General features: G+C 36.9%; 1 protein-coding gene across 2 annotated transcripts in view; it reads left to right on the top strand.

Moving 5' to 3' along the window:
• LOC127845214 (N-acetylglucosamine-1-phosphotransferase subunits alpha/beta-like) overlaps nt 1-17,252 on the top strand; it is a 41,652-nt gene extending 24,400 nt beyond the window's left edge. For both annotated transcript variants that reach the window (XM_052376018.1, XM_052376011.1), the window contains 11 exons: nt 146-288; nt 1,648-2,216; nt 2,554-2,750; nt 3,795-3,947; nt 4,252-4,318; nt 4,726-4,836; nt 6,382-6,467; nt 6,875-6,973; nt 8,251-8,418; nt 10,305-10,395; nt 13,491-17,252. In XM_052376018.1, coding sequence (XP_052231978.1) covers nt 146-288; nt 1,648-2,216; nt 2,554-2,750; nt 3,795-3,947; nt 4,252-4,318; nt 4,726-4,836; nt 6,382-6,467; nt 6,875-6,973; nt 8,251-8,418; nt 10,305-10,395; nt 13,491-13,595 — 1,789 coding nt within the window. In that variant the 3' untranslated portion in view covers nt 13,596-17,252. The remainder of the gene's footprint in view (nt 1-145; nt 289-1,647; nt 2,217-2,553; nt 2,751-3,794; nt 3,948-4,251; nt 4,319-4,725; nt 4,837-6,381; nt 6,468-6,874; nt 6,974-8,250; nt 8,419-10,304; nt 10,396-13,490) is intronic.
• Nucleotides 17,253-26,656: the final 9,404 nt, after the last annotated feature.

Raw genomic sequence — 26,656 nt, 5'->3', positions numbered from 1 at the left:
TGATGAACCAATTTCACAATAGTAAAATTGTGGTGGATTTCAAGTCTGATTAGCAAGTTTCTCTATTGATTTTTTTCCCTCAATTTTGGCATTATACATGGTTGTGTGTAATACATCCTAACGTATGGTAAAATTAATTTTTTAGAAGCCCTAAGGTCCTTCCCCCTACATTTAGCCCAGATGACCCTGGGGTGGGTATTTCCCCCATGCCTGCCAACCTTAGCCTTGTACCATGGCCGGATCATCTACAGGATCAGTTTGATAGGCTCACAGCTGAGCTAGAAGGAGGTACACAAATGACACCAATGGTGGTAGACTTTCTTTGAACATACATTTATTAAACTTCACTCTCGGAAAATTGGACAGTCCACACAGGCTAATCAGGGAGGACTCTTTACTTCTATATGGTATTTTCTGTTTAAATGCTCTTCTTTGCAAAAATCCAGTGAGCATTTTTAATGCTAAAATGTAATGGATGTTAGATGTGGTAATAGTTTTCGTATAGCAATGAAAAACCACAAAATGTTTCAAAGTGATAATAATATGTATTTTTAGCTCACCTGTGCACAATGTGCTCATGTTGAGCTTTTGTGGTCACCTTTTGTCCATCTTCAGTTGAGTGTTGGGCAGCATCAACATTTGCCTTGTTAACACTCTAGAGGCTCCATATATTGTCCAATCTTCATGAAATTTGGTCAGAAAATTTTTGCAAATGGTATCTTGGACGAGTTTGAAAATGGTTTTTAGTTGCGTGAAAAAAAAACATGGCTGCCAGGGGGCAAGTCATTTTTGCCCACCTGAGCACTTAGCACAGTGCGCTCATGATGATTTTTTGTGATCACTTTTTGTCTGTTGTCCGTGTGTCGTGCGTTGTGTGGCGTCATCATTTGCCTTGTTAAAACTCTAAAGGCCATATCTATTGTCCAATTTTCATAAAATTTGGTCAGAAGATTCGTCTCAACAGTATCTTGGACGAGTTTAAAAATGGTTTTGGTTACTTGAAAAACATGGCTGCCAGAGGGCGGGGCATTTTCTAATATGGCTATGTATGGCTATTGTAAAACCTTGTTTACACTCTTAAGGCCACATTTATTGTTGGATCTTCATGCAACTTAGTCTGAAGAATAGTCCTAATGATATCTTGGACGAGTTCAAAAATGATTCTAGTTGGTTGAAAAACATGGCCCCCAGGGGAGGGGCATATTTTTCTTATATGGGGATAGTTAACCTTATAACACTCTAGAGATCACATATATTGTCCAATCATTATGAAACTTGGTCAGAACATTTGTTTTAATAATATCTTGAGTGAGTTTGAAAATAGTTCTGGTCTGTTGAAAAACATGGCCGCCAGAGGGCAAGGAAGTTATCCTTATATGGCTGAAGTTATCCTTGATAGCGCTCTAAAAGTTACATCAATAGTTCACTGTTAATGAAACTTAGCCAGAAAATTTGTTCTAATGATATATTGGGTAGCACATAAAACGTCAGGTGAGCTACTTTGGGCCTTTCAAGTCATTTTGTTTTAATGCATTACAAAGTATAACCTCAAATTACTGTATAATTCAATTGAAAGTTTAAGGTTGTTAAATTGAAACCAATGTCACATTTAGCACTCAATTAGTTAAGTGTCAAATTAACTTGCAGGGGAGATCACCCAGGCTGGATTTGACAAAAGGATGAAGGTGCTATGGAAACAATACCAGAAATACCTGCTCTCTTCAGATGCCATATTAGACGAGCAAAAAAGAAAGTTACGTGTCAAGGACCAACAAGATAAGAAAAAGAAGATTCAAGATCCCAAAAAGCCAGCGGTAGGTTTAACACAGAAAACTCCTGCGGGAATGGTGGATCCCAGAGACCGCAAGAAAATGGCCCAGGCAGCGGCTATGAAGGAGAAACTTAAAATGAAAATAAAGGGTTTGGAAAAAGAGAAAAATGCTGCTGTGGATGATGGTAAGTTAGATGATCATAATGACAATATTATTGAACTTGTTGAAGACAAAAATGAGAAGGAAAATCATCCACACAAATCCCGGAATCTTCTGGCATATTTCAATGAAAGTCTAGTGTTTAGGGGCGTAAATGAGCTGGAAGATGATGCCTTTGCGACAGGTTTGGAAACTGTCGACAGTTATGTGGAAGATGTTGACATTCAGCCAGATACTGTGAGGCTGTTACCATGGGAGAAGGGAAGCTTAGCTGATTTACAGCAGGTATACATCTAAGGATACAGATTTTTTAATTTAGATTAAATATGTGTAGTGTGACTAGTATTACCCATATATCCTTTGGTCGAGAGATTGAATTGCATGTATAAATTTATATTGAGCAGTAATTTCAAGTGATCAATGATATTGTTAGACAACCGATTCATAGTCATAAAGTATTCTAATGATTCTGACACATATTGTTTTCTGTTTTCAATGGCTCTGTCCATTATAATAAAGAGCTACTGTTATACTGACCTGCTGCTAATTTAGCACTTGTACTTTAACCACCCTCATTGAATTAAATTTCTCTTCATAAGAAATTATTTCTTTGCAATAATAGCAATGGGAGAAACAGGAAGCCCAGGCCAGTTATCAATACCCAAATTTCAAGCAGCGACATCTGATGGACACGTTCGGAGACTCCCTGCGCCACGTTAACTTTCTCTACAACAAGGCGTTTGGTTACACCGCACGCAAAGTGCCAGGTCACATGCCACACATGATTGACAAGAATATAATGGCAGAGCTGCAGGAAAGGTGAGAATATTTTCTGCTATAAAAAGTTTCTGCCTGGTGTTATTTATCATTATTGAAGATGATGCCAAACTATACTCAGGTTTCAATTGTTGATAAGCAGCGTCAGTTTCATTTTGTCTCTTGTTAGCTCACCTGAACACAAAGTTCTAGTGAGCTGATGTGAAAGGTAACACTCCATTGTTCAGCATCGTTTGTCATCAACACATTGCTTCAAACAACATCTTCTCCAAATTTGCTTTGCTGATATCACAAAACTTGGCATGAATGATCCGTGGGTGATCCTCTTTCAATGTTGTTCCAATTGTTAGAGTTCACTGCATATGTAGGTGACAAGAGATAAAAAAAAAATTAAAGTGGAAACTAACATTTTTCTGTGCATCAATACAAAACTGTATAGGAGTGTTTTTTTTATACTATGAAGAATTGCAAGGCAATTATTTTTTGCTTTTTCTTGCAGAGTTATGTGCCTTTGAAATCAATTTATAAATCAATGTCTTTGTGAGTGATAAATTTGAAGTACCGGTAACACACAGCAAAGTTGTGAGATTAATTTTATAAATACTCAAGCTTTGCACCTGCTTGAACTGAGACAGTACTCTGATATTTGTCATCGTCAATGAATTTCTAGTTTTGTTTGCAATCAGGCTCATCCTATCATAATCATTATCAAATCGTTATGATATCGTTTTCTTTTAATCGGTATAAGCCTGATGCATTCCTGAAAAAAACAAGCAATATGATGAACTGAAAGAGCCAAAAGTTGTATTGTTTGCCATACAAATGTGATTTTACATTTTATTGATATTATTACACCATACTGAAAAATATTTGGTGAAGGGAAAACCCAAAAGTTATCTCTTTCTTAAAGATTTTCCCAAGAGTAGATAGTTATGTCTAACAACAAAAAGTTGGTTCAGGGAAGAACAAAAAATCATATTGTTGTCAGATTTCAACACCAGTTGGCAGTTAAGTTTTATTGATATAATTTCATCATTGAGACGAAACATTTGGTGAAAGGAATAAGCAACAATCCGTTTTTTTCAGATTTCCCCATGAGTGGGCAGTGACGTCCTCCCACAAGGTACGCCACTCTAAGGACATGCAGTTCGCATTCGCCTACTTCTACTACCTGATGGGAGTGAAGCAGGTGGTCACAGCAGGAGACGTATTCCGTGAGATGGACACAGACAATTCACTGTACACGAAAATATTTTTTTTTTAAGTTATTATTTAAGCGTATAAGACCATTTTTGGACAGTTATACCAGTGTTTTAATCATTCGAATGCAGTCAGGTATCGTAAAAAATATGTATAATTGAGTTAATGTTCATGTCAAATTGTGTGGGGCTTATTTGTCCTATGGATTGAATATGGGCTGTGCTATGTGAAAAGGGGGTTTAATGCATGTGCTTAAAGTGTCATCCCAGATTAGCCTGTGACTTTCTTACAGGCTTCTTCAAAACATTATGGACATGTGTTAATGATACCCTGTCTGTTCCAGTGTGTTATCAGATAGGGAGATTCGGACACTTGCGACTCGTCTGTATGACCTACCGTTAGATCTACAGGTAAATAGTCGTTGTAACCCTTTCCCACTTAGACGCTAAGTGAAAATGGCTACCAGAACAGCCTGCGAATAACTCGCTTGTTGTTAAAGGGTTACATTTCTATCGTTAACAGCTCACAAATATGATTACTTATTTGTTTTTAAAGTCACAAACAAACGAACCTCACATGTGCTATTGTTTAAAATTTGTTAAACACTTTTAATGCACATTTTAATGCACATGCGTAAAGTATCGTCTCAGATAAACATGTTCAGTCTGCAAAAAAAATTAAATTATCTAGTTAGGGCAAAATATTTGCAGAGCTCTTAATTTTGCGACAGCCCTTATATAATGATGCTATCTCTTCATTGTTATTAAAAAATCTATTCATGAAAAAAGATGTATTTCCCTGTGATTGCCTGTTACAGACCTTGACCAGCTTTGAGTTCCTTTTTGTGAACTGTTCTAGACATCTCTCCAGCGAGTTAAAGGCCCAGCCAGGGGTCAGCGAGACCGAGATGTACTACGAAAAAGACATGGTACACTGATTTTGATGTTTTAGTCTCGCTCTGAGAAAACAGGGCTTAATGCATGTGCGTAAAGTGTCGTCCCAGATTACCCTCTGCAGTTTGCACAGGCTAATCAGAGACGACACTTTCTGATTTATGATATTTTTGTTTAGTAAAAATCCATTATATGAAAGTGTCATCCCAGATTAGCCTGTGCAGACTTCACAGGCTAATCTGGTTCAACCCACTAAGCTCTGTTTTTCTAGGGCGGAGCTAATTCATATCTCTCTTCATAACTGAAGGATTGTATTGAATCATACATGTATGTTATTGTAACCAACCTTAAACATGTTTCTGTGGATTTTTTCTTGCGAAATGTTATGTCATTCTTTATTTTTGTAACAATTATTTGAAAAAATCTGCATGTTTTTGTTCAAACAATTTATAAATTAATTTTTTTTAATCTTAATTATTCCTTTTATACACAGGAAAGTTTTGTTTACAAAAAAAGATTGAATATTGAAGAAAATCAAAGTCCCAATTTTACTGAAATGTCCATCAAAAATGTTATTAAGCAGTTTTGATACACAAATGTGATATTTCATGTGCAAATAACATGAAACCTGTTTGCCATTTCAGCCACAAGTAACTTTTAACCAGTTTGCCATTTCAGCCACAAGTATCAAGTTGCCTGTTTGCCATTTAAGCCAAAAGGAAATAATTGTCTGTTTGCCATTTCAGCCACAAGTAACTATTAGTATGTTTGCCATTTCAGCCACAAGTTACTAGTTGTCTTTTTGCCATTTCAGCCACAAGTTACCGTACTAGTTGTCTGTTTTCCATTACAGCCATTATTAACTTGTTGTCTGTTTGCCATTTCAGCCAAAAGTTTTTAGTAGTCTGTTTGCCATTTCAGCCAAAGTAACTAGTTGTATGTTTGCCATTTCATCCACAAGTAACTAGTTGTATGTTTGCCATTTCAGCCATATGTTACTCATAATCTGTTTACCAATTCAGCCACAAGTAACTTGTAGTCTGTTAGCCATTTCAGCCAAAAGTATCTATCTATCTATCTATCTATCTATCTATCTATCTATCTATCTATCTATCTATCTATCTATCTATCTATCTATCTATCTATCTATCTATCTATCTATCTATCTATCTATCTATACTGTCTAACTCCCCTTGCGGGTATTATTGATTATTGACTAGTTGTATGTTTTCCATTTCAGCCACAAGTAACTAGTTGTATGTTTGCCATTTCAGCTACAAGTAACTAGTTGTCTGTAAGCCATTTCAGCCAAAAGTAACTAGTTGTATGTTTGCCATTTCAGCCACAAGTAACTAGATGTCTGTTAGCCATTTCAGCCAGAAATCACTAGTTGTCTTTTTGCCAATTCAGCCACAAGTAACTGGTAACCTGTTTTCCATTTCAGCCACAAGTAACTCGTAACCTGTTTGCCATTTTAGCCACAAGTAACTCATAACCTGTTTGCCATTTCAGCCACAAGAAACTCGTAACCTGTTTGTCATTTCAGCCACAAGTAACTCATAACCTTTTTGCCATTTTAGCCACAAGTAACTCGTAACCTGTTTGTCCACTGCCCAGAGATTCAGGCGTTGATGAAGAACAAATTTCCACCTCAGAACAAATATAAGTAAGCACAGGAAAATAAAACAACTAGTTTGCCAATGTTTATTTTTCAGGTTGAAAGTATAAAATTATTCAAGTATAAAAAATCACCTTAATATGAACTTCAGTTTAAAATAAATTGAAGCAAATATATATTGACTAAGCTAAGAAGATTAATATGGAATCAACATTACTCAATGGTAATTATTTCTATAGAAATGTTTATCTAAAATACATAACACTTTTTATATTTTGCACGCTTTAAAGCAGAAAAAACTATGAGCAGCGTTCTCTAAAAATTGAGTGTAATACACATGTACAAGTGCATAAAGTGTCATCTCAGATTAGACAAGCTAATCTGGGGTGACAACGCAAATGCATTAAGCCCTGTTTAAACAAGTCCAGGAGTCAAATAGATGATCTTGTCGCTAGGTACACAGAAGTAGACGATGCAGAGATTGCCTTCAAAATGATCAAAACCAATGTGTCCTTAGTAGTTGGCCAGCTGGACGATATAAGAAAGCATCCAAAGTAAAGTATATTTGAGCCACGCTCTGTGAAAAGGGGGTTTAATGAATGTGCTAAAGTGTCGTTCCACATTAGCCTGTGTAGTCCGCACAGGATAATCAGGGACAACACTTTCCACTTTTATGATATTTTTCGATTCAAGAAAGTCTCTTTTTAGCAAAATTCCAGTTAGGCTCAAAGTTTTGTCCCTGATTAGCCTATGCAGACTGCACAGGCTAATCTGGGACCACACTTTATGCGCATGAATATAACTCCCTTTTCACAGAGCACAGCCCATATTTATTGTATTCTTTCTAGTGGTTCACAGAGAAACATCAAATATTAAAGATTAGTAATTAATTGTATAAAACATTGAAAATAAGTGAAAATTATCAATAATATTCACTGTTTCTATGTAACTGCTATTTCATAGATCACGAAAAAGGATGGTTAATGACAGTGATAGTCTTCATTTCAGAAATCATTTTTTTGACGTCATGACATGATTATTCCTGCAAATTCTTATCAAACCCTTTACAAATGTAAACAAACAACAGGAAATCATAAGATTCAGTAGATGTCAATTTTTAATGCACTTTTTACCATGTTAAATATTAATACCTCTGATCATTCAGGACACATAATTGATGATCTACCAACAGATTCTCTGGTATATAGTTTGCCTACTCTCCCATTTTGAGAAAATTCATTGGCCTAATTAAGTGATAATATAAACCATAGCATTTAAATTGATGCTCTTCTGAAACTAACACACATTTCTTTTTAAACCTTTGCATGCTGGGAAATTTGTCATCTGCTTAAATGTTGTCTGCTGAATTTCTTGAATTAGCATTTTCTTCTTCTTTTTTTTCAAAGAATACTATCAGAATAGCAAACAGTTTCGATCCTGATGAGACGCCACGTTCTGTGGCGTCTCATCTGGATCCAAACTGTTTGCAAAGGACTTCAAAATTCGGTTCCAGCACTGAAAGAGTTAAACCTTTACCACTTAGATATGTATTTTGACAAATTTGTAGTCCCTTAGAAAGTTACATTTAATTAAATAGTAAATACCTTTCTTACTAAATTCAAGTTTTAAGGGCTATTTCCAACCCTTAGTTATGCTCGATTGGTCATTGTTGGCTCAGGTACTACTTCAATGTCCCTTAGAAAGTTACATTTAATGAAAGACCTTTCTCACTAGATTTAAGTTTTAAAGGCTTCATTTCCAAACCGTTATATACTGATGAGCAGAAAACAGCATAAAACCTGAACAGACTGCGAGTTACCCCATTTTTCAGGAAATTCATTTGCCTGAATGATAACATAGATCACAGGCAAGATCAGGCCAAGACGGTGAAGGCCATACTGGCAGACTTCTACGAGTCATTCTTCCCTGTACAGTCTCAGCTTGAGTTACCCAGAGAGTATCGCAACAGATTTACGCATATCGATGAACTAAGAGAATGGTACAATTGGTTTTGTTTTCACAGAGTTGATTACCAAGTTAAGCCACTTTATGCATGTCTGCTTCCTCCGATATAGCGCTCTTTCTAAATGGAAGTTTTTGTGCAGTCGCCTATTGGTTAAGGGGTTTACTTTACAAAGGTGTATGCAGTACTTTCTTATTCACTGGTCCGTTTCTTTTATAAAATATAACCATTAAATCAATATATTGTTTATATAATAATGTGTGCTTGTATGATTGAATGAATTATCCCTTTAACACTTAATTACGTATTTTGACGTGTTTGTATTCCCTTAGAAAGTTAAATCTAATTAAAGACCTTTCTTACTTAAATCAAGCTTTAAAGGCTTCATTTCCAACCCTAAGAGCAGCAAACAGCATAAAATTGAACAGACTGTGTGTTACACGCAAGCTGTTCTGGTTTTATGCTGTTTGCACATAGCCATTTTCACTTTGCTTCTGAGTGGGAAAGGGTTACTTGCTAGGTAATTAACTTCCTCAGAAAGTGGGGGGCATTAAGAATTGCACTGTCTTGTCTATCTGTCCATATGAACGTTTGTTCTGAAGCTTCAGTGGATATGTTGAATGGTTTTGTGGCCATTTAATTGTACAAACGTAGAATATTTGCCATCCTAGTTGTTATGAGATTAATAATTATTGATTTAGCAGAGTTTATTGACAGTAGAATTAAAAATGGTTTGGCTTTTTCTTTGAATGAATTATCCGACAATGACAGCTTTTATTGTGTTATAAGTAAGTGAGAGCATGTCACTTGCCTATCCGTCCATATGTATGTTTGTTCTGAATCTTCTTTTGTTTGTTTAATTGTTTTGTTGCAATTAAATTTTTAAGAAGTAGAATTTTTGCCATCTTGGTTGTTATCAGATGCATAATTATTGACTTAGCATAGTTTATTGACAGCATAGTGTATTGACATTAAAATTAACAATGGGTTGGGTTGGTTTTTTTCTTTGTATGAATTTTCTAACAAGGACAGATGCAAGAGTTTCATAAAGACAGTGACTTTTAAAAAGAATGTAAACTAGGCTGAATGCATGTGTCATCCCAGATAAGCCTGTGTAGTCTGCATAGAATTGATTTTCGTTTAAAACAGACTTCCTTGACAGGAGACATTTATATAAGCAGAAATTGTGTCGTCCCTGATTAGCCTGTGGGGCTGCACAGATTAATGGTAATCTGGGACAAAACTTCATGCACAAGTATTAGGCCCAATGTTCCCAGAACAACGCATATATAGTGATAAACGCTGTTAATTAGTCCCCTACCGGTTTCACCGGAGGGGACTTATGGTTTTCGCTGTGTGTCCGTCAGTCTGTCACACTTTTCTGGATCCTGCGATAACTTTAAAAGTTCTTAATATTTTTTCATGAAACTTGGAACATGGATAGATGTCAATATGGACATTATGCACGTCATTTCATTTCGTTCCTACGTCAAAAATTCTGGTTGCTATGGCAACACATATACTAGAAATACTACTGAAAATGGTGGTTTTCTGGATCCTGCGATAACTTTTACAGTTCTTAATATTTTTTCATGAAACTTAAAACATGGATAGATGGCAATATGGACATTATGCACGTCATTTCATTTTGTTTCTACGTCAAAAATTCTGGTTGCTATGGCAACAAATATATATTTTTTAATCTGAAAATGGTGGAATTTCTGACAATGGTGGAGCCGGTAGGGGACTTATATTGCTTGACAATAGTCTTGTTATAAATGTTTTGTTAAATTCTATGATGGAATAGCGTATTTATAATAACAATGATAGTATTATTATATATTTTACTCAGTTTTAAACTACTGTGCTATTTTCTTTTCTTTTTTAAATTCTAGCATCATTTTTGAAGGTGCATTTTTCAGGCGGCAGTATAGGGACTGGTTGAAGTTCTGGACACATTTAGCATTGGTGCTGCTAGTTATATTCACAGTTGCTTCGTACTTCTCAGATAAGGTAAGTTTTGGACACATCTAGTGTTGAAACTACTTTTGATATTCTAATTTGCTTCATACTTCTAAAATAAGGGGAGTACTTATATGGAACATTAAGCAGATAATGTTTCAGTTAATCAATTGTACCATATCTCACTACGTTTTCTACATACGCATTAAATGGTCTATTTTATAGGGATGTGTTTGTTGCCAAAGTATCAGCTGGTATGTACATATTTAAATAAATGAGCCTCCCTTTGTGAAAAGAGGGTTTGATGCATGTGCAGAAGTGTCAGCCCTGATTAGCCTGTGCGGAAACGAAAGCGGCACAAAACTATGCATATGCATTTAACCCCCTTTTCACAGAGCACATCATTTTTTTCACAGTTTATATACATTGTTCAAGAGTTTAACTAACGAATTTTGCTGGGATAATGACGTCATTTCGTCAAAAAAATGACGTCATTTCACAGTAAACAATGAAAATTATCGATAATTCTCACTGATAATTTTCACTGTTTGAAACAGTGAAATTATCAGTTTTAATTCACTGATATTTCTCTATAAACCACCGGAAAGCATTAAATAAAATAACCTAACCTTGACTAAGTATCTCTTACAGTCAATATTCTACGGAATGCGTATAGGGCCAAGTTGATTTTTGTGTGTCGACCTTCGCACGACATTCAAGCGATGCACGATATGACACGCGACTCTTGAATTTGACATGTCGACCTGTGTGGAAGTAATTTTTCAACTGCAAGCAGGTTGCAATAGTAACTTTTTCAGCCATTTTTTACTTATAGCTTAAAAAGTTACTATAAAACCGTGCTTGCAGTGGAAAAAATTACTCCCGCACCGGCCGACATTCGACACTTGAGCGATATTTGCTCGATATAGTGTAGAGTGTCATATCATGCGTCGAGTCGTGCGTCGAGCAAATGTCGCGTGTCGACCTTGGGAACTTTAGGTCGACAGGTGGCATTTGTGCTAAATTTGCTCGATATATTGTCGAGTGTTGTATCGCATGTTGCGCGTCGTATCGTGCATTGAGCAAATGTCGAGTGTTGCGCTCCAAGGTAGACACACGACAATTCAAGTCGACATGCGAAGCAACACGCGACATTCATTGCAACACACGATATGACAGTCGACAATTAAGTCAACAGTCAAGATTTCTGCAATATTTATTTTTTGAAACCCAGCGCGATATGCGACACTCAAATTTCGAGTGTCATATCGTGCGTTGCTTGAATGCCGTGTCAACTTGGCCCTATCTGGATTCCGTAAAATTCTGACTTAACCTTGAGTTTGTTTTTCGTTTTTTTATATGATGTTTACCATCATGCTCAACTTAGTGGTCACAGATATCGTTTTTACCCTAAGATCTGACTAAACCCTGCATTTTTGCAAGAAAATAGTAAGTGAATATTGGAATATCTTTGATTTGAGATGGGTTGTGTGCTGACCAACATTCCCAGCTCAAATCTCATCTTCTGAGTTGAGCTCAAAGATGAACAATATTCCTAATACTGGGCTCTTTGACTGATACTTGGCCCTTATTGACTGACACTGGACCCTTATTGGCTGACACTGGGCCCTTATTGGCTGACATTTGGCCCTTATTGGCTGACACTGGGCCCTTATTGGCTGATACTGGACCCTTACTGACAGACACTGGGCCCTTATTGGCTGACATTGGGCCCTTATTGACTGACATTGGGCCCTTATTGGCTGACACTGGGCCCTTATTGACTGACACTGGGCCCAGGGGGCTGACACTGGGCTCTTATTGGCTGATACTGGGCCCTGATTGACTGAAACTTGGCCCTTATTGGCTGATACTGGGCCCTTATTGGCTGATACTGGGCCCTTATTGACTGACACTGGGCCCTTATTGGCTGACATTGGGCCCTTATTAGCTGACATTGGACCCTTATTGGCTGATACTGGGCCCTTACTGACTGACACTGGGCCCTTGTTGGCTTACATTGGGCCCTTATTGGCTGACATTGGGCCCTTATTGGCTGACACTGGGCCCTTATTGACTGACACTGGGCCCAGGGGGCTGACACTGGGCTCTTATTGGCTGATACTGGGCCCTTATTGACTGAAACTTGGCCTTTATTGGCTGATACTGGGCCCTTATTGGCTGATACTGGGCCTTTAGTGGCTGACACTGAGCCCTTATTGGCTGACACTGGGCCCTTATTGGCTGACACTGGGCCCTTATTGGCTGACACTGGGCCCTTATTGGCTGACACTGGGCCCTTATTGGCTGATACTGGGCCCTGATTGGCTGACACTGGGCCCTTATTGGCTGACACTGGGCCCTTTTCGGCTGACACTGGGCCCTAATTGGCTGACACTGGGCCCTTATTGGCTGATACTGGGCCCTTATTGACTGATACTGTGCCCTTTTTTTCTGACACTGGGCCCTTATTGGCTGACACTGGGTCCTTATAAGCTTACACTGGGCTCTTATTGGCTGATACTGGGCCCTTATTGGCTGACACTGGGCCCTTATTGGCTGACACTGGGCCCTTATTGGCTGATACTGGGCCCTTATTGGCTAACACTGGGTCCTTATTGGCTAACACTGGCCCCTTATTGGTTGATACTGGGGCCCTTTTTGGCTATACTGGACCCTTATTTGCTGACACTGGGCCCTTATTGGCTTATACTGGGCCCTTATTGGCTGATACTGGGCCCTTATTGGCCGATACTGGACCCTTATTGGCTGATACTGACCCTTATTGGCTTATACTGGGCCCTTATTGGCTGATACTGGGCCCTTATTGGCTGAGAAACAGCTCTTGTTAATGATATGTTAATATGCACATGATGCAATTGATATATAATTTATATAATTGGGTACTCACTATGTTAATATGCACATGATGCAATAAATATATAATTTATATACTTGGGTACTCACTTATACAATGAGGTACTTTCTTATACAATTTTGTTACAGACCATACAATTTTGTTACAGACCATAGAATTTTGTTACAGAACATTAAATGTTCTTACAGATCACACAATATTGTTACAGATCACACAATATTGTTACAGATCACACAATTTTGTTACAGATCATTAAATGTTGTTACAGATCGAGGCTGCTCAACGTCGGTTGCTACGACGACGATCTCCAGACAACTCGACCTCAAGTGCTGGCTGTGACACGGGTCAAGGTCACATGGTTATCACCGTCTGACGGTGTCTGCTCTGGTTTATGACACCTGACGTGATCATGGTGATGATTGCTATAGTGATCATGATAATTGTTGCCATGGTGATATATGAATCGAACAAATTCTAAATTTGAAACAATACTCAATGTTAGTTTTAACATTATATGTGCAATAGATTTAATGTTATAAAAATAGAACTTATGTCAGAGCATTTTATTTATAGATGTTGTATTTTTTTGCAGAAACTAACAACAGTAACTGTTAATAAGACAAAGTAAGAAGTATAAATAGTATTCTGATCAAAATTGAAGTCTTCCTTTCATTTAATTCCTAATGATTACTTTATTTTTCAATATGTTATATGATTTGTTCATTTTCATTGGTCAGGTGTCGTAAACCAGAGCCATTCTGTGATATTTATTGCCATTCTAAGAGTGTGTTTCATGAAAACCATACGATTGAAAATCCAGACCCATTGACTACAAGAAAACATAGCTGTGATAGCCATAACCATGACTGCTCTTTGATTTCTGTAATTACTTACACAAGCATGTTAGGTGTGCGTACTTGACAGTAGAAGCTGTGATTCAAAACCTTTAAAAAATTTGAACATATTTATTTTGAGACATGATACCCTGTGTTGCCCTATCACCATCATTAACATGCAGGTTTTATGGTAAATATTGAAGAGTTATTCCAACAATAAAATAGCAAATGACATTAAATTTGGATTAAGTCGATTAAAATCTTTAAAATTTTCAATGTTTAGTGATTTAAACCCCATTTATAAAAAAATGTTTTGTATTTTAAGGGTCAAATACCTTGCATTATTCTATGGCATTATATTGTATTTCATATATATTTTTTACATTCCATTGTCGAAAGTTTGTAAAACCCTCGTTCCTATAGTGTCAACTTTTTTGTTCATTTGTGTTCTTTCATTGATGTCATATTATAGTTTGCCCTGTTTTGAAAAAAGCATAATTCTGTACTTGTTTTCGTTGCTCACTGTTTGTTAGCAATAGAGACGGTTATAAATATACTTCTACAAAACCTTTCATTTATTTACAAATCTCTTTTTTTCAAATTTTGAGAATTAAACGTGCTGTTTGAAACATTTTGTTCCCATTAAATCTGTGTTTTTCTGTTAATGGGTAGCAAATTGTGGTCACTGAACATTACATATTGAATGTTTGGTAATTTATCATTTAAAGAGTTAAGAGGCATTTTTCTATTAAAATAGCAATATCAGTTACAAACCAGCATAAGCAAGTCTGAGTAAATTAACTATGAAGATGCCCCATGTTGAAATGATGGGCTGTTTGGCAACTCATATCTGTCACTAATGTCGTGTTACAGTTGACATTCCCAAACTACCAGTATCAACGTGTAGCGTAATTACGTATTGTTCATGGAGAACACACAGTAACAAACAAAGTTCATTTCTGTTTTCATCGAGATTTATTTCTGTTAAATAATTTCTAACACAACGCTTCTAATGTTCATGAAGTACAATTTTACAGCGCGGCGGCCAACATGGCCGCCCCGTCAAGAAAACGTGACAACTGTCACCGCAGACTTTCAAATCTAACCGCAGAATCCTCTTACAACAACCTCACAGCATTTTTATTCTGAGGAAAAATAAACATAAAAGTTAGACATGTCTTATCCCATTCTTGATTGGTTAACTGATACTCTTCCCCCGATTTACTAAACCCACCCCTTCGAATAACCCTTGTTGATTGAATGGATCGCTCATGCATCTACCACCTGTCACAGCAGAAGAGTGCAATACACAATTATCACTTTGGGAACGGGATACCTCATTTCATTAGCATACTTGATCATACAAACAGATGTTCTCTATGGACAACCCACATTGGTAATATGAAACCTAACACTTCTATAATCGATTATGCAAACCCTGATACACATTCGATACACATTCAATCCAAACTTGTATCCGTATGTACCTTGGGAAATTGGAATTACCCTTATATAATTATCATATCTGAATTATGTATTGGTTTCAAGTAATGTTGACCTACGAGCCAAATTGTTAATCAAGAACTAAGACCATGTCAACAGATGTTCCCGATAATTGAACTACATTGGAGAAATGAAACCATACTTCCATAATCAATTTTTCAAACTTCATTACATGTCCCATCCAAACTGACACATGTTATGTTAATTCCTAAATACCCGCAACACACAGCAACATTACATACTCAAACATATTATTAAAATATTTCCCTATTATTAAATCTATCTGTACTTAAATTTCTATCATAAGAATATACAATATGCATATACCGTTATGTCACGCACCAACATTTACAAACAATTATCTTCCAAAATGTTCAAATATCAATTATTTTCCTCATTTGATTTGTAAATATTAAGACTTTCCATAGGGTTTGTAGCTTGGGATTGATGACGCTTTTAAGATTATCTGTTTATATTCACAGTTTATTATCAAAGGGGATTTAAAAAAAATTGTGTGGTACCTATTTGCTATAGCTATGTTGATATTTAAGGTAAAGTCCGTCAACATTAACTTGGCACTTATGAACTCTAAAAGCATAAATTAAGCGCTTGGATTGTTTCCTATATTTGCATTCTTCTTTGTTCTTACAAGTTTTGAAATACTTTATTTAAAATAACAGTGTACTTAATCAGGTACGACTATATCAATTAAAATCGCTTCTAGTATGGATTTTTTGTAACGGCGCTTTTATATGTTAATGTATACTGGTCAGTGCCAGGTTAATATTGACCAGCTATATCAGGATGCAGGATCACGTGACTTTGTGGGGTTCCACCTTTTTACTTTAATTGGTGTATACACGACGGTGAGTGGTGCTTTATTTCAAATAACTTTTAAAAATTATTTTTTTAGAATTTCAACTAGTGCATAAAAGACAGAGTTTTATGCTGCTTATGGCAATGTGAAATACATCTGAATTACATTATTTAAGAAGCCTGTGTTCTTGTTAAAAAATTCGGTATCTACTGCATCCATTGTACACGGTTATGTTCAGGCAACACGAAATTTTGTCAACAATTTCAGACGTATTCAAGGATTTATTCTTATACCTTAAGATATCGGCACAAACTGCAAGAAAAAAGTTTATGTATTTCAATAACTTGAGATATTTGCAAAAAGAAAGTTCTTAACGGTGTGTGAACATTCTGTCCAGCCCATGTGTAAAACCCAGGAAATCGCGTTGATTCTGCACCCTGATATATTAAGGCGGTAAGCTCTACAATGGTAACCAATTGTTATTTGTGTAAGATTATTATTTTTCTAACTGTGTCAAATGTGTGTTCTTAATAACATAGAATTTCATACGATTACAGCATGCACACCTGGAATTTTATTATAGGTAACATTAGTGTAAACTGTTACTGTTTGAAATACATCTAAAAATTAGCGATGCCACTTTGGAATTTTTACTTTTTAGAGCTACCATCTCATTGTGTTTTGCAATATTATTTGTATGGGTTTATTATGCATATTTTATTTAATGTATATCTGGAACATGTGTACATGTAATGTACCAGAATGTTTTGCATTGGCGTATTTAATGAGTATACATGTTATTTTAAGTACATTTCAAGACATGGGTATGTTGGCAATGTTTACATTCCACATAATAAAATATGTCAAACAAAAAGCCGTTATTCATTTATATCAAAGCATATTTACGTTGAAAGAAGAGACCTGACATTTAAAAATGTAGGGTCGTGTTTCAGTTTACATTCCCAAACTACCGGTATCAACCAAACAATATTTACAAACAATATTTATCTACCAAAATGTACAAACTACAGTTATCAATCAACGTTTACAAACAACAAGTATCAATAAAAAATAATTAAAAAACGGGTATTAACAGGTAACCGTCATCATAATTCCCTCGACGGACCGGTCTGGTCGTTGGAGGTAGAGACCACGACGCAGAGAGATCCGCGCACGTCAGGTCTTTTGAGCTAATCCACGGGAAGAGATGTCCACTCTTTCACATTTTCCATCCAGCTCTTCTTCTGACGGCATTGACAACGACCTCCCTCTAGAGTTCACTGGAAGCTGGAGTTTGGCACAGTGAATCGTGCCTGGCGATGTTTCAAAACCAAGTAAGCTGTCGTCGTTTGACGCTCCATAAGAGGGGTTCTTGTGGGCCAATAAGTGCTGCTGTCATGTTCCGGGCGTACAGGTTGGCCTTGTGCTCCTAATAGATGTGGAGTCTTCGGAAACACGTGTGTTCAAAGGCTTGTATCATGCGTTCTGTGTCCACGTGAGGCGTTTACGTCTCGCAGCCGTACTGTAGGGTGGAGACTAGGAGAACTTGTAGAGCATCTACTTGGTGTGGAAACTGATGCAGCTGCTTGTAAATAATCTGATTATTCTAGCATTCGCTGCAGTTGCCATGACGTCAACGTTCACCAAAGCAGAGATCGAACTACATGTACCAAAGAAGATATCAGTTAACTTAAAGCGTAACGTCTATGAACACACGTGTACAAAATAATGTATATATATTAATAAACATACACTAAAGTCATGTCGGTGAACGGCTGTCAAAGTCAGGGTTCCACGAGACCCTCTATCTATCCCACTCTTAAGCTGTCGCCAGATGCCTACCACGCGACAATGGGCAGGCGCACATATACATGTAACACACTTCCACTCATCTGTGGAAGATGCAAAAAGTGCGAAGATGGATCCACATCATCCCCCCACAGTGCTCCCCTAACACAGATCATGCGTATATAGAGTGTAAATAATATTTTATTTTAATATGACTGCTACCGGTGTATTTTAGATTCCAAATGTAGGTTAGATTAAATGTTTTGGGTAGAGCATGTCAGCTGGGCTGGTGGCGCGTACCTGGCAAATTTCCATCACGCCCGCTTGCTTTGGCCCTGATGACGTGACCTGCTTAATATGACATAAAAATCAATGGTTGCGAAGTATTCTTGTCTTTCACATGTTATCTCGTATTTTTGTTATCATCTGGTTTACAGTGAATGATATGTGTTAAATATAGACGAGTAAGCAGTATAATTTGGGAAAGAAACTGTACACTCGCCCTGCAATCCATCGTTTGGTAAATTGACAAAATTATTTTATTAAAAAGTTGTTTCAGATGCGCAAATTTTCGTTTTTGTTATATTTTTGAGGAAATGGTAATACTGACCATTTAATATGCTGTTAAATATCCGTTATATTCATCTTTTGACGATTTGAAAACCTGAAAATTATAAAGCGTCGTGCGACGCGAAACGATTGAATAATTTGGAAAGTTCTGTTGTTGTAGTTATATTTTGGGTAACAATTAGGATTGCTTATATAGGTAAAACATACATCCGCTCTAGACATGAGCATGGATGGTCGAGTGGTCTGGGCGGGAAACTTTTAACTCCTGACTCCAGGGGTCAGTGGATCGAACCCTGTTGTGGGTTACTTTTTTTTTTACTTTTTAGCTCATCTATTTTTTTGAAAAAAAAATATGAGCTATTGTCATCACCTTGGCGTCGGCGTCGGCGTCCGGTTAAGATTTGCGTTTAGGTCCACTTTTCTCAGAAAGTATCAATGCTATTGCATTCAAACTTGGTACATTTACTTACTATCATGAGATGATTGGGCAGGCAAAGTTAGATAACTCTGGCGTGCATTTTGACAGAATTATGTGCCCTTTTTATACTTAGAAAATTGAAAATTTTGGTTAAGTTTTGCGTTTAGGTCCACTTTTCTTTGAAAGTATCAATGCTTTTGCATTCAAACTTGGTACACTTTCTTCCTATCATGAGGGGACTGGGCAGGCAAAGTTAGATAACTCTGGCGTGCATTTTGACATAATTATGTGCCCTTTTTATACTTAGAAAATTGAAAATTTTGGTTAAGTTTTGTGTTTAGGTCCATTTTATTCCGTAAGTATCAAAGCTATTGCTTTCATACTTGAAACACTTATTAACTATCATAAGGGGACTGTGCAGGCAAAGTTATGTAACTCTGACTGGCATTTGGACGGAATTATGGGCCCTTTATACTTAGAAAATTGAAAATTTGGTTAAGTTTTGTGTTTTGGTCCACTTTACCCCTAAAGTATCATAGATATTGCTTTCATACTTGGAACACTCGCAAACTATCATAAGGGTACAGTAAAAGGACAAGTTGCATAACTCTGGTTGTCATTTTTACGGAATTATGGCCCTTTTTTGACTTAGTAACTTTGAATATATGGTTAAATTTTGTGTTTCGCTCCACTTTACTTCTTAAGTATCAAGGCTATTGCTTTCAAACTTCAAATTCTTTCATGCTATCATGAGGTTACTGTACCTGGCAAGTTGAATTTAACCTTGACCTTTGAATGACCTTGACTCTCAAGGTCAAATTATTAAATTTTGCTAAAATTGCCATAACTTCTTTATTTATGATTAGATTTGATTGATACTTTGACAAAACTACTCGTACCTGACATACCACAATAGACTCCACCCAAACCATCCCCCGTGCCCTCCCCCCCTCCCCCCCCCCCCCCGAATCTCCCCCCCCCCTAAATTTCTTTTGATCATCTCACAAATGACCACCACACCCTCACACTATACCCCCCCCCCACCCCACCCCCCCCCCAAATTTTTTTTAACGGTTAAAAACACAAATATTTTTTTTATTATTTTATGTTTGAAATACCGTCCAACCATCGCTACCAAGAATCCCCCCCCCCTCCCACCCACCCGAATACCCCCCCCCCCCCCTAATTTTTTTTTTTTAAGATCATCTCACAAATGACCACCACACCCTCACACTATACCCCCCCCCACACACCCCCACCCCACCTCCCCCCCCCCCCATCAATTTTTTTTGAAACGGTTAAAAAAACACAAATCACAAATATTTATTTTTATTATTTTATGTTTGAAATACCGTCCAACCATCGCACCTAAGAATCCCCCCCCCCCCGAAATTTTAGTTTTCGCATTTTTTTCGCATTTTTGGAAATAATGTAATAAATGTCCACACCCCACACTATACACCCCTCTTCACTCCACCCCTCCCTCCCTTGTGATTGAAAATGAGAGTCCCTTCACCTTTAAAAAGAAAATAGATGAGCGGTCTGCACCCGCAAGGCGGTGCTCTTGTTTTAAACTGTATTCTTGTTTTTTTTTTACTGGAGATTTTTAGGTCAAATGTTTAAATTTATCAATATAAAGCATTTACTAACATGCTTCAATACATGCCAAAATCTGTTGGACGGCCCCTTTAACTGACTAACGTGTCCTCGGCGAGGAACATTAAAAACGGGAGTGCCGTGTATCGGTGCTCTACACAGGGCACGCCTCTGGAAGGAATCGGGGTGTTTCCTGTATCTCGCTCGAACCCCCACTGACACCTCTCTTGGGGTGGAGAGCAGAGTAAAAACACAAAATTGAATAAACAATCTTTGAACTATCAATCATAAATAATAATAATGGTGGTAATAATAATAACAATGAAAATACTTATAATAGTGATAGTGATGGTGGGGATAATGGTAATAATTATAATGATGATGATTAAGGTCTCAATGGTCACCGTGCACTGGTGTATTTGTATTTTAAACATATCATTGTTGCTTCGGCGAAAACCCGGACATACTAACTATGAGTGGGTGTTTGTATTTGAAAGGGCTTTCTTCACATAAATGCAAATAATAACTTCTGACGACTGTATATTCAATATACATCAGAGATCGACCTCCATGGCACCGCTAAATTGAAGAGTCTCGAGACGTCAGTAAACGTTGCGACATCCTTCACATATATCTAAAAACTGAAACGATACTAAATCAATTCTGTAGGACACGTCGTTATAAGTATAATTAAACATGCACATGTATGGAATGCCTTCACTGTCTTATACGTCAACAAACCTATATGTCATGTCGATGTGACCTTATATTATGTCAATACGTCATTATATGAGGTGCATTTGTCAATATATTATGTCAAGCCATCCTTACATTGAGTCAATATGTAATTATATTGGGTGCATTTGTCAATATATTGTGTCAAACCTTCCTTATATTAACTCAATCTGTCATTATATTGGGTGCATTTGCCAATATATTATGTCAAACCATCCTTATTTTGAGTGGTTTCGTCATTGTATTGTGTGCTTTTGTCAATATATTGTGTCAAACCATCCTTATATTAAGTCAAGTCCTTATATTGGGTGCTTTTGTCAATATATTGTGTCAAACCATCCTTATATTGAGTGGTATCGTGATAATATTGGGTGCATCTGTCAATATATTGTGTTATATTAAGTCAATCGGTCATTATATTTGGTGCTTTTGTCAATATAATATATTATTATGTCAAACCATCGTATATATTTAGTGGTATCGTCTTTATATTGGGTGCCCTTGTCAATATATTATGTCAGACCATCCTTATATTGAGTGGTATCGTCATTATACTGGGTGCTTTTGTCAATATATTATGTCAAACCATCCTTATATTGAGTGGTTTCGTCATTATATTGGGTGCATCAGTCAATATACTGTGCCAACCATCCTTATATGAAGTCAATCTGTCATTATATTGGGTGCTTTTGTCAATATATTGTGTCAAACCATCATTATATTAAGTTAATCTGTCATTGTATTGGGTGCTTTTGTCAATATATTATGTCAAACCATCCTTTGATGTGGTTTCGTCATTATATTGAGTGGAGCACATTAACTGGGTAATGTCGCACTGTGCATATGACCCGGTCAATTTGATCCTCTCAATATAATGACGAAACCACTCAATATAAGGAAAGTTTGACATAATATATTGACAAAAGCACCCAATATAATGACGATACCACTATATAAGGATGGTTTGACATAATATATTGACAAAAGCACCAAATATAATGACCGATTGACTTAATATAAGAATGGTTTGCCACAATATAATGACAAAAGCACCCAATATAATGACGAAACCACTCAACATAAGGATGGTTTGACATAATATATTGACAAATGCACCCAAGATAATGACAGATTGACTTCATATAAGGATGGTTTGACACAATATATTGACAAATGCACACAATATAATGACGAAACCACTCAATATAAGGATGGTTTGACATAATATATTGACAAATGCACATCATATAATGACGTATTGGCACAATATAAGGTCACATCGACATGATATATAGGTTCGTTAACTCAATAGTAGTTTGGCTTGACATAATATATTGACACAAGCACCCAATATAATGACAGATTGACTTAATATATTGACAAAGTGACTAAATATACTTCTATTTTGCCACAACAATGTTCATTTTGTGCGTATAAGACAGTCAAGGCTTTCCATACACATGTGCGGCATGCGAATTGTGCAATATTATTAATACACATAAGACGGTTAGCCCAAGCTCAAAATCACACAAGTGCACAATTTAACTGCACCATTAAAAAGGACAAGCCCATGGACGCTACGGCCCGAACAATCCGCCCGCCCCGGTCGATGCCCATAGCGCACACAGGACGCCCCAATGCCCATCTGATCAACCACGCCAATTTGCGAAAAGTGCACACATTGAAGCATTAGTTTTGTTAAAGGGGCCTTTTCACGCTTTGGTAAATTGACAAAATTAAAAAAAAAAGTTTCAGATTCGCAAATTTTCGCTTTAGTTATGATATTTGTGAGGAAACAGTAATTCTGAACATTTACCATGCTCTAAAATAGCCATTATATGCATATGTTGACGATTTAAAAACCTGAAAATTATAAAGCGTTGCAACGCGAAACGATTGAATAATTTGGAGAGTTCTGCTGTTGTCGTTATATATTGTGAAGTTACGAGGATTGCTTATATAAAGTATAAAATACACCCACCATTGTATGAGCACGGATGGCCGAGTGGTCTTAGTGGTAGACTTTTATTCCTGGACTCCAGGGGTCAGTGTTTTGAGCCCTATTGAGGGTTACTTTTTTCCTTTTTAAAATTTCTATTCTTGATTTTTTACTGGAGCTTTTTAGATCCAATGTTTACATTTATCGATATAAAGCATTTAATGACAACCTTCAATACATGCCAAATCTGTGAAAAGGCCCCTTTAAAAGCAGCTGCGATAATTACAAGATGTATCCATCACCATCAGTTAAGAGAATTGCACATGTCACGTACGACCCAAACAATAATCGGTAGTAATGAACGACTCAGGTTTAAACGCGAGCGGGATACTCAAGCCTTCTTCCATTTCTTTTTCTTTCTTTTTTCTTTTAATGGCAGGGGTACGTATGGGGACCCATGGCTCAAGACCGGTTTCTAGGTGCCTTCATCACCTCCCGAAACCCCTAATTTTAGAGAAATATGCAAATAATCAGCTATAACTATATCGTAAATATTTAAGTATTATTTTACAAAACCATGTACACAACACATAGTCGCATGCATTTCGCAAATTAAAACAATAAACATACACCAAAAGCACCACGCATACAGCGTTATCAGTTACACAAAAACGAAACGATAAAAATATCAGTTCTTAAATATAGAAAATAACGTGTTACCTAAATCGTTCAGTACATAACAAAACAAAAATGATAGCACTTTGAACAAGTCCAATGTGGCGGATATTAAAACATACTAATATTTCAATAAAAATACACGAAGAATTATCTACGGGACGCGACAGTCTGAAAAACGATACAAATTACTTACAATTTTAAATCGCGTTAAAGCACAATATGAAGTAAAGAATGAAACAAAACATTTAACTGCTTCTGACTTGAGTAAAAATTAATGCATGGACCTCCACAGTAAAAGACTTGGTTCGTTTAAGGATCCCATCTCACATGAACTAATCAAAGCGCTGAAGGCACTGAAGTTGTCGTCCTTGATTAGCTTGTACGCATTGCACAGGCTAATCAGTGTGCACAGGCTAATCTTATTTGACGTGCATTAAGCCCCGTTTCCCTGAAAGCAGCCAATATGTACAGATTTCAATGATAAACACTAGACTGGCCAATGTCGACTTACAAGCTGGTATATAAACTCACTGCTAGAGGGTATATACACTCACTGCTAAAGCAGAATCATTTGTTTTCTGCTGCATACAGCCCGCGGTAATCGTCCCTTGCAGAGTGAGTTGTGGTTCTTACCGTACTTAAGGCTTCTAAGCACATACTGATTTGCAAAATATGCTCTGTAAATTTAGCTGACCGCGAACGCGACCAACTAAAAACTGAACTGAACCCCCACTATTTTTTCCTTTTATCATTGCGACATGACAAGTAAACGTAATGAAATCGGTTATTTTAACACACATGTATTGATTAGGTGGCGGGAGAGCGGGTATATAACCCGTTTGTTCTCCTTCTGCGATTCATGCGCCCGTTAAATACACATCCAACAAGCAAAGTAGTTGAATTGATATCCCCCGCCAATATGCTTCTGGACACAAAAGTGTTATATTTGACACTCAGCTAAAAAAGCATTTTTTTAAGATACAAAGGACCATAACTCCGTTTTTAACAGATGGTGTACAATGCCATTTGGCATGCATCATCCTCTTATCCATATATATACTCATACCAAGTTTTAATGAAATCCGCCAAAGCACTTTCAAGATATGACTCCGGACGCAAAAGTGCCGGACGGACGGAAAGACGGACGGACTGAAGGACGGACTGGAGGACGGACAATGCCAAAACAATATCCCTCCCGCCTATGGCAGGGGGATAACTAGCAAATCAGTAGATTTGCAACTCATACAGAGCCCAAAACGAGAAACCCGTGCTTTTTCGCGCTAAACCCTAAACAAGAAACCCTTGCATTTTTTCGCGCTAAATCGACACCGTACTTTCTCTTCTAAATAACCTGTACGAACCAATGCCAAACCGTATTTATCAAAACGAGAGTGATTTCAGTAAAATACACAAAGGCACTACGAAACATAGTAACACATATGACGCTTTAACACAACTTATTATTATGTAGCCACCAAAGGAGTCCAGATGTATCGCACAGGACATAAAAGATGCTTTTCTAGCGAAACTGTTCCTCATAACATGGACATCTGTGGCGACTTAAATATTCCTTAGCATGACTCAATCGTTACGTAATTATGTAAATATATGTAAAAATACTCAAATTGATGAATAGCCCAATGGGTGCATTTTATTGATGTAAGCGCCATATTACATTATCGTAAATCATGCATTTTATTGATATAAGTGCCACATTACATTATCGTTAATCATGCATTTTATTGATATAAGCGCTTTCTTCTGTAATCATTAAACACGCATATCATGCTGAGATCTGACCAGAAATATTGCAGTCGTGTTGAGATATTGCAGTCGTGTTGAGATATTGCAGTCGTGTTGAGATATTGCAATCGTGTTGAGATATTGCAGTCGTGCTTTAATTTATTCGTTATATGCTTAAACACACTGCATAGCGATTGTATATGCTCTAAACAATATGTTCTGTGTATAAAATTAGGAAAATTATATTTGCAACAAATTTTGTAATACGTTTTGCCATCCGGTTACAAATGCGTTGAATCCATAGTTTTCATTGGTTTCAGAGAAAAATGTGCACTGAGGTAATTGATGTGTTATCGAGTGAACTTTGATTTCCTCCAATGTAGCTTGTTCCCCAAAACAAGATTTGAAATGAGATATTGTGCAATATCGCAGACGGTTAGGTCGTACCGGAAACTGTTCGGGTGCCGTGTTGACTCAAACCTGTGATTCATGGCTTGAGAAGCCAGTATGTCCGAACTAGACCATACACCCGTTGTCCAGCATGGGGATTTACCGGTAGATTGGTTTATATTGAGCAAATAATTTCTAGTTCAGCTATTTTTCTCCTCATTTTTGTTTTCATGGTCGTATCGTGTCAATTCATAATGTATACTCCATCGGATAGTAATTCATATTTAAGATACATCCAACTAAAAGATTCATTCTTCCGGAACAAATTAATTTATATACACTTGCGTTTAGAGATTTGCTTCACTTCAGTGTTTATGAACAGAAAAGGATTTAAGAGAATCGAATACATTTATTTTCCCAC

Source organism: Dreissena polymorpha, chromosome 1 (genome assembly GCF_020536995.1).
Source record: "Dreissena polymorpha isolate Duluth1 chromosome 1, UMN_Dpol_1.0, whole genome shotgun sequence".
NCBI lineage: Eukaryota > Metazoa > Mollusca > Bivalvia > Myida > Dreissenidae > Dreissena > Dreissena polymorpha.
This window is presented reverse-complemented; position numbering and strand designations above follow the sequence as displayed.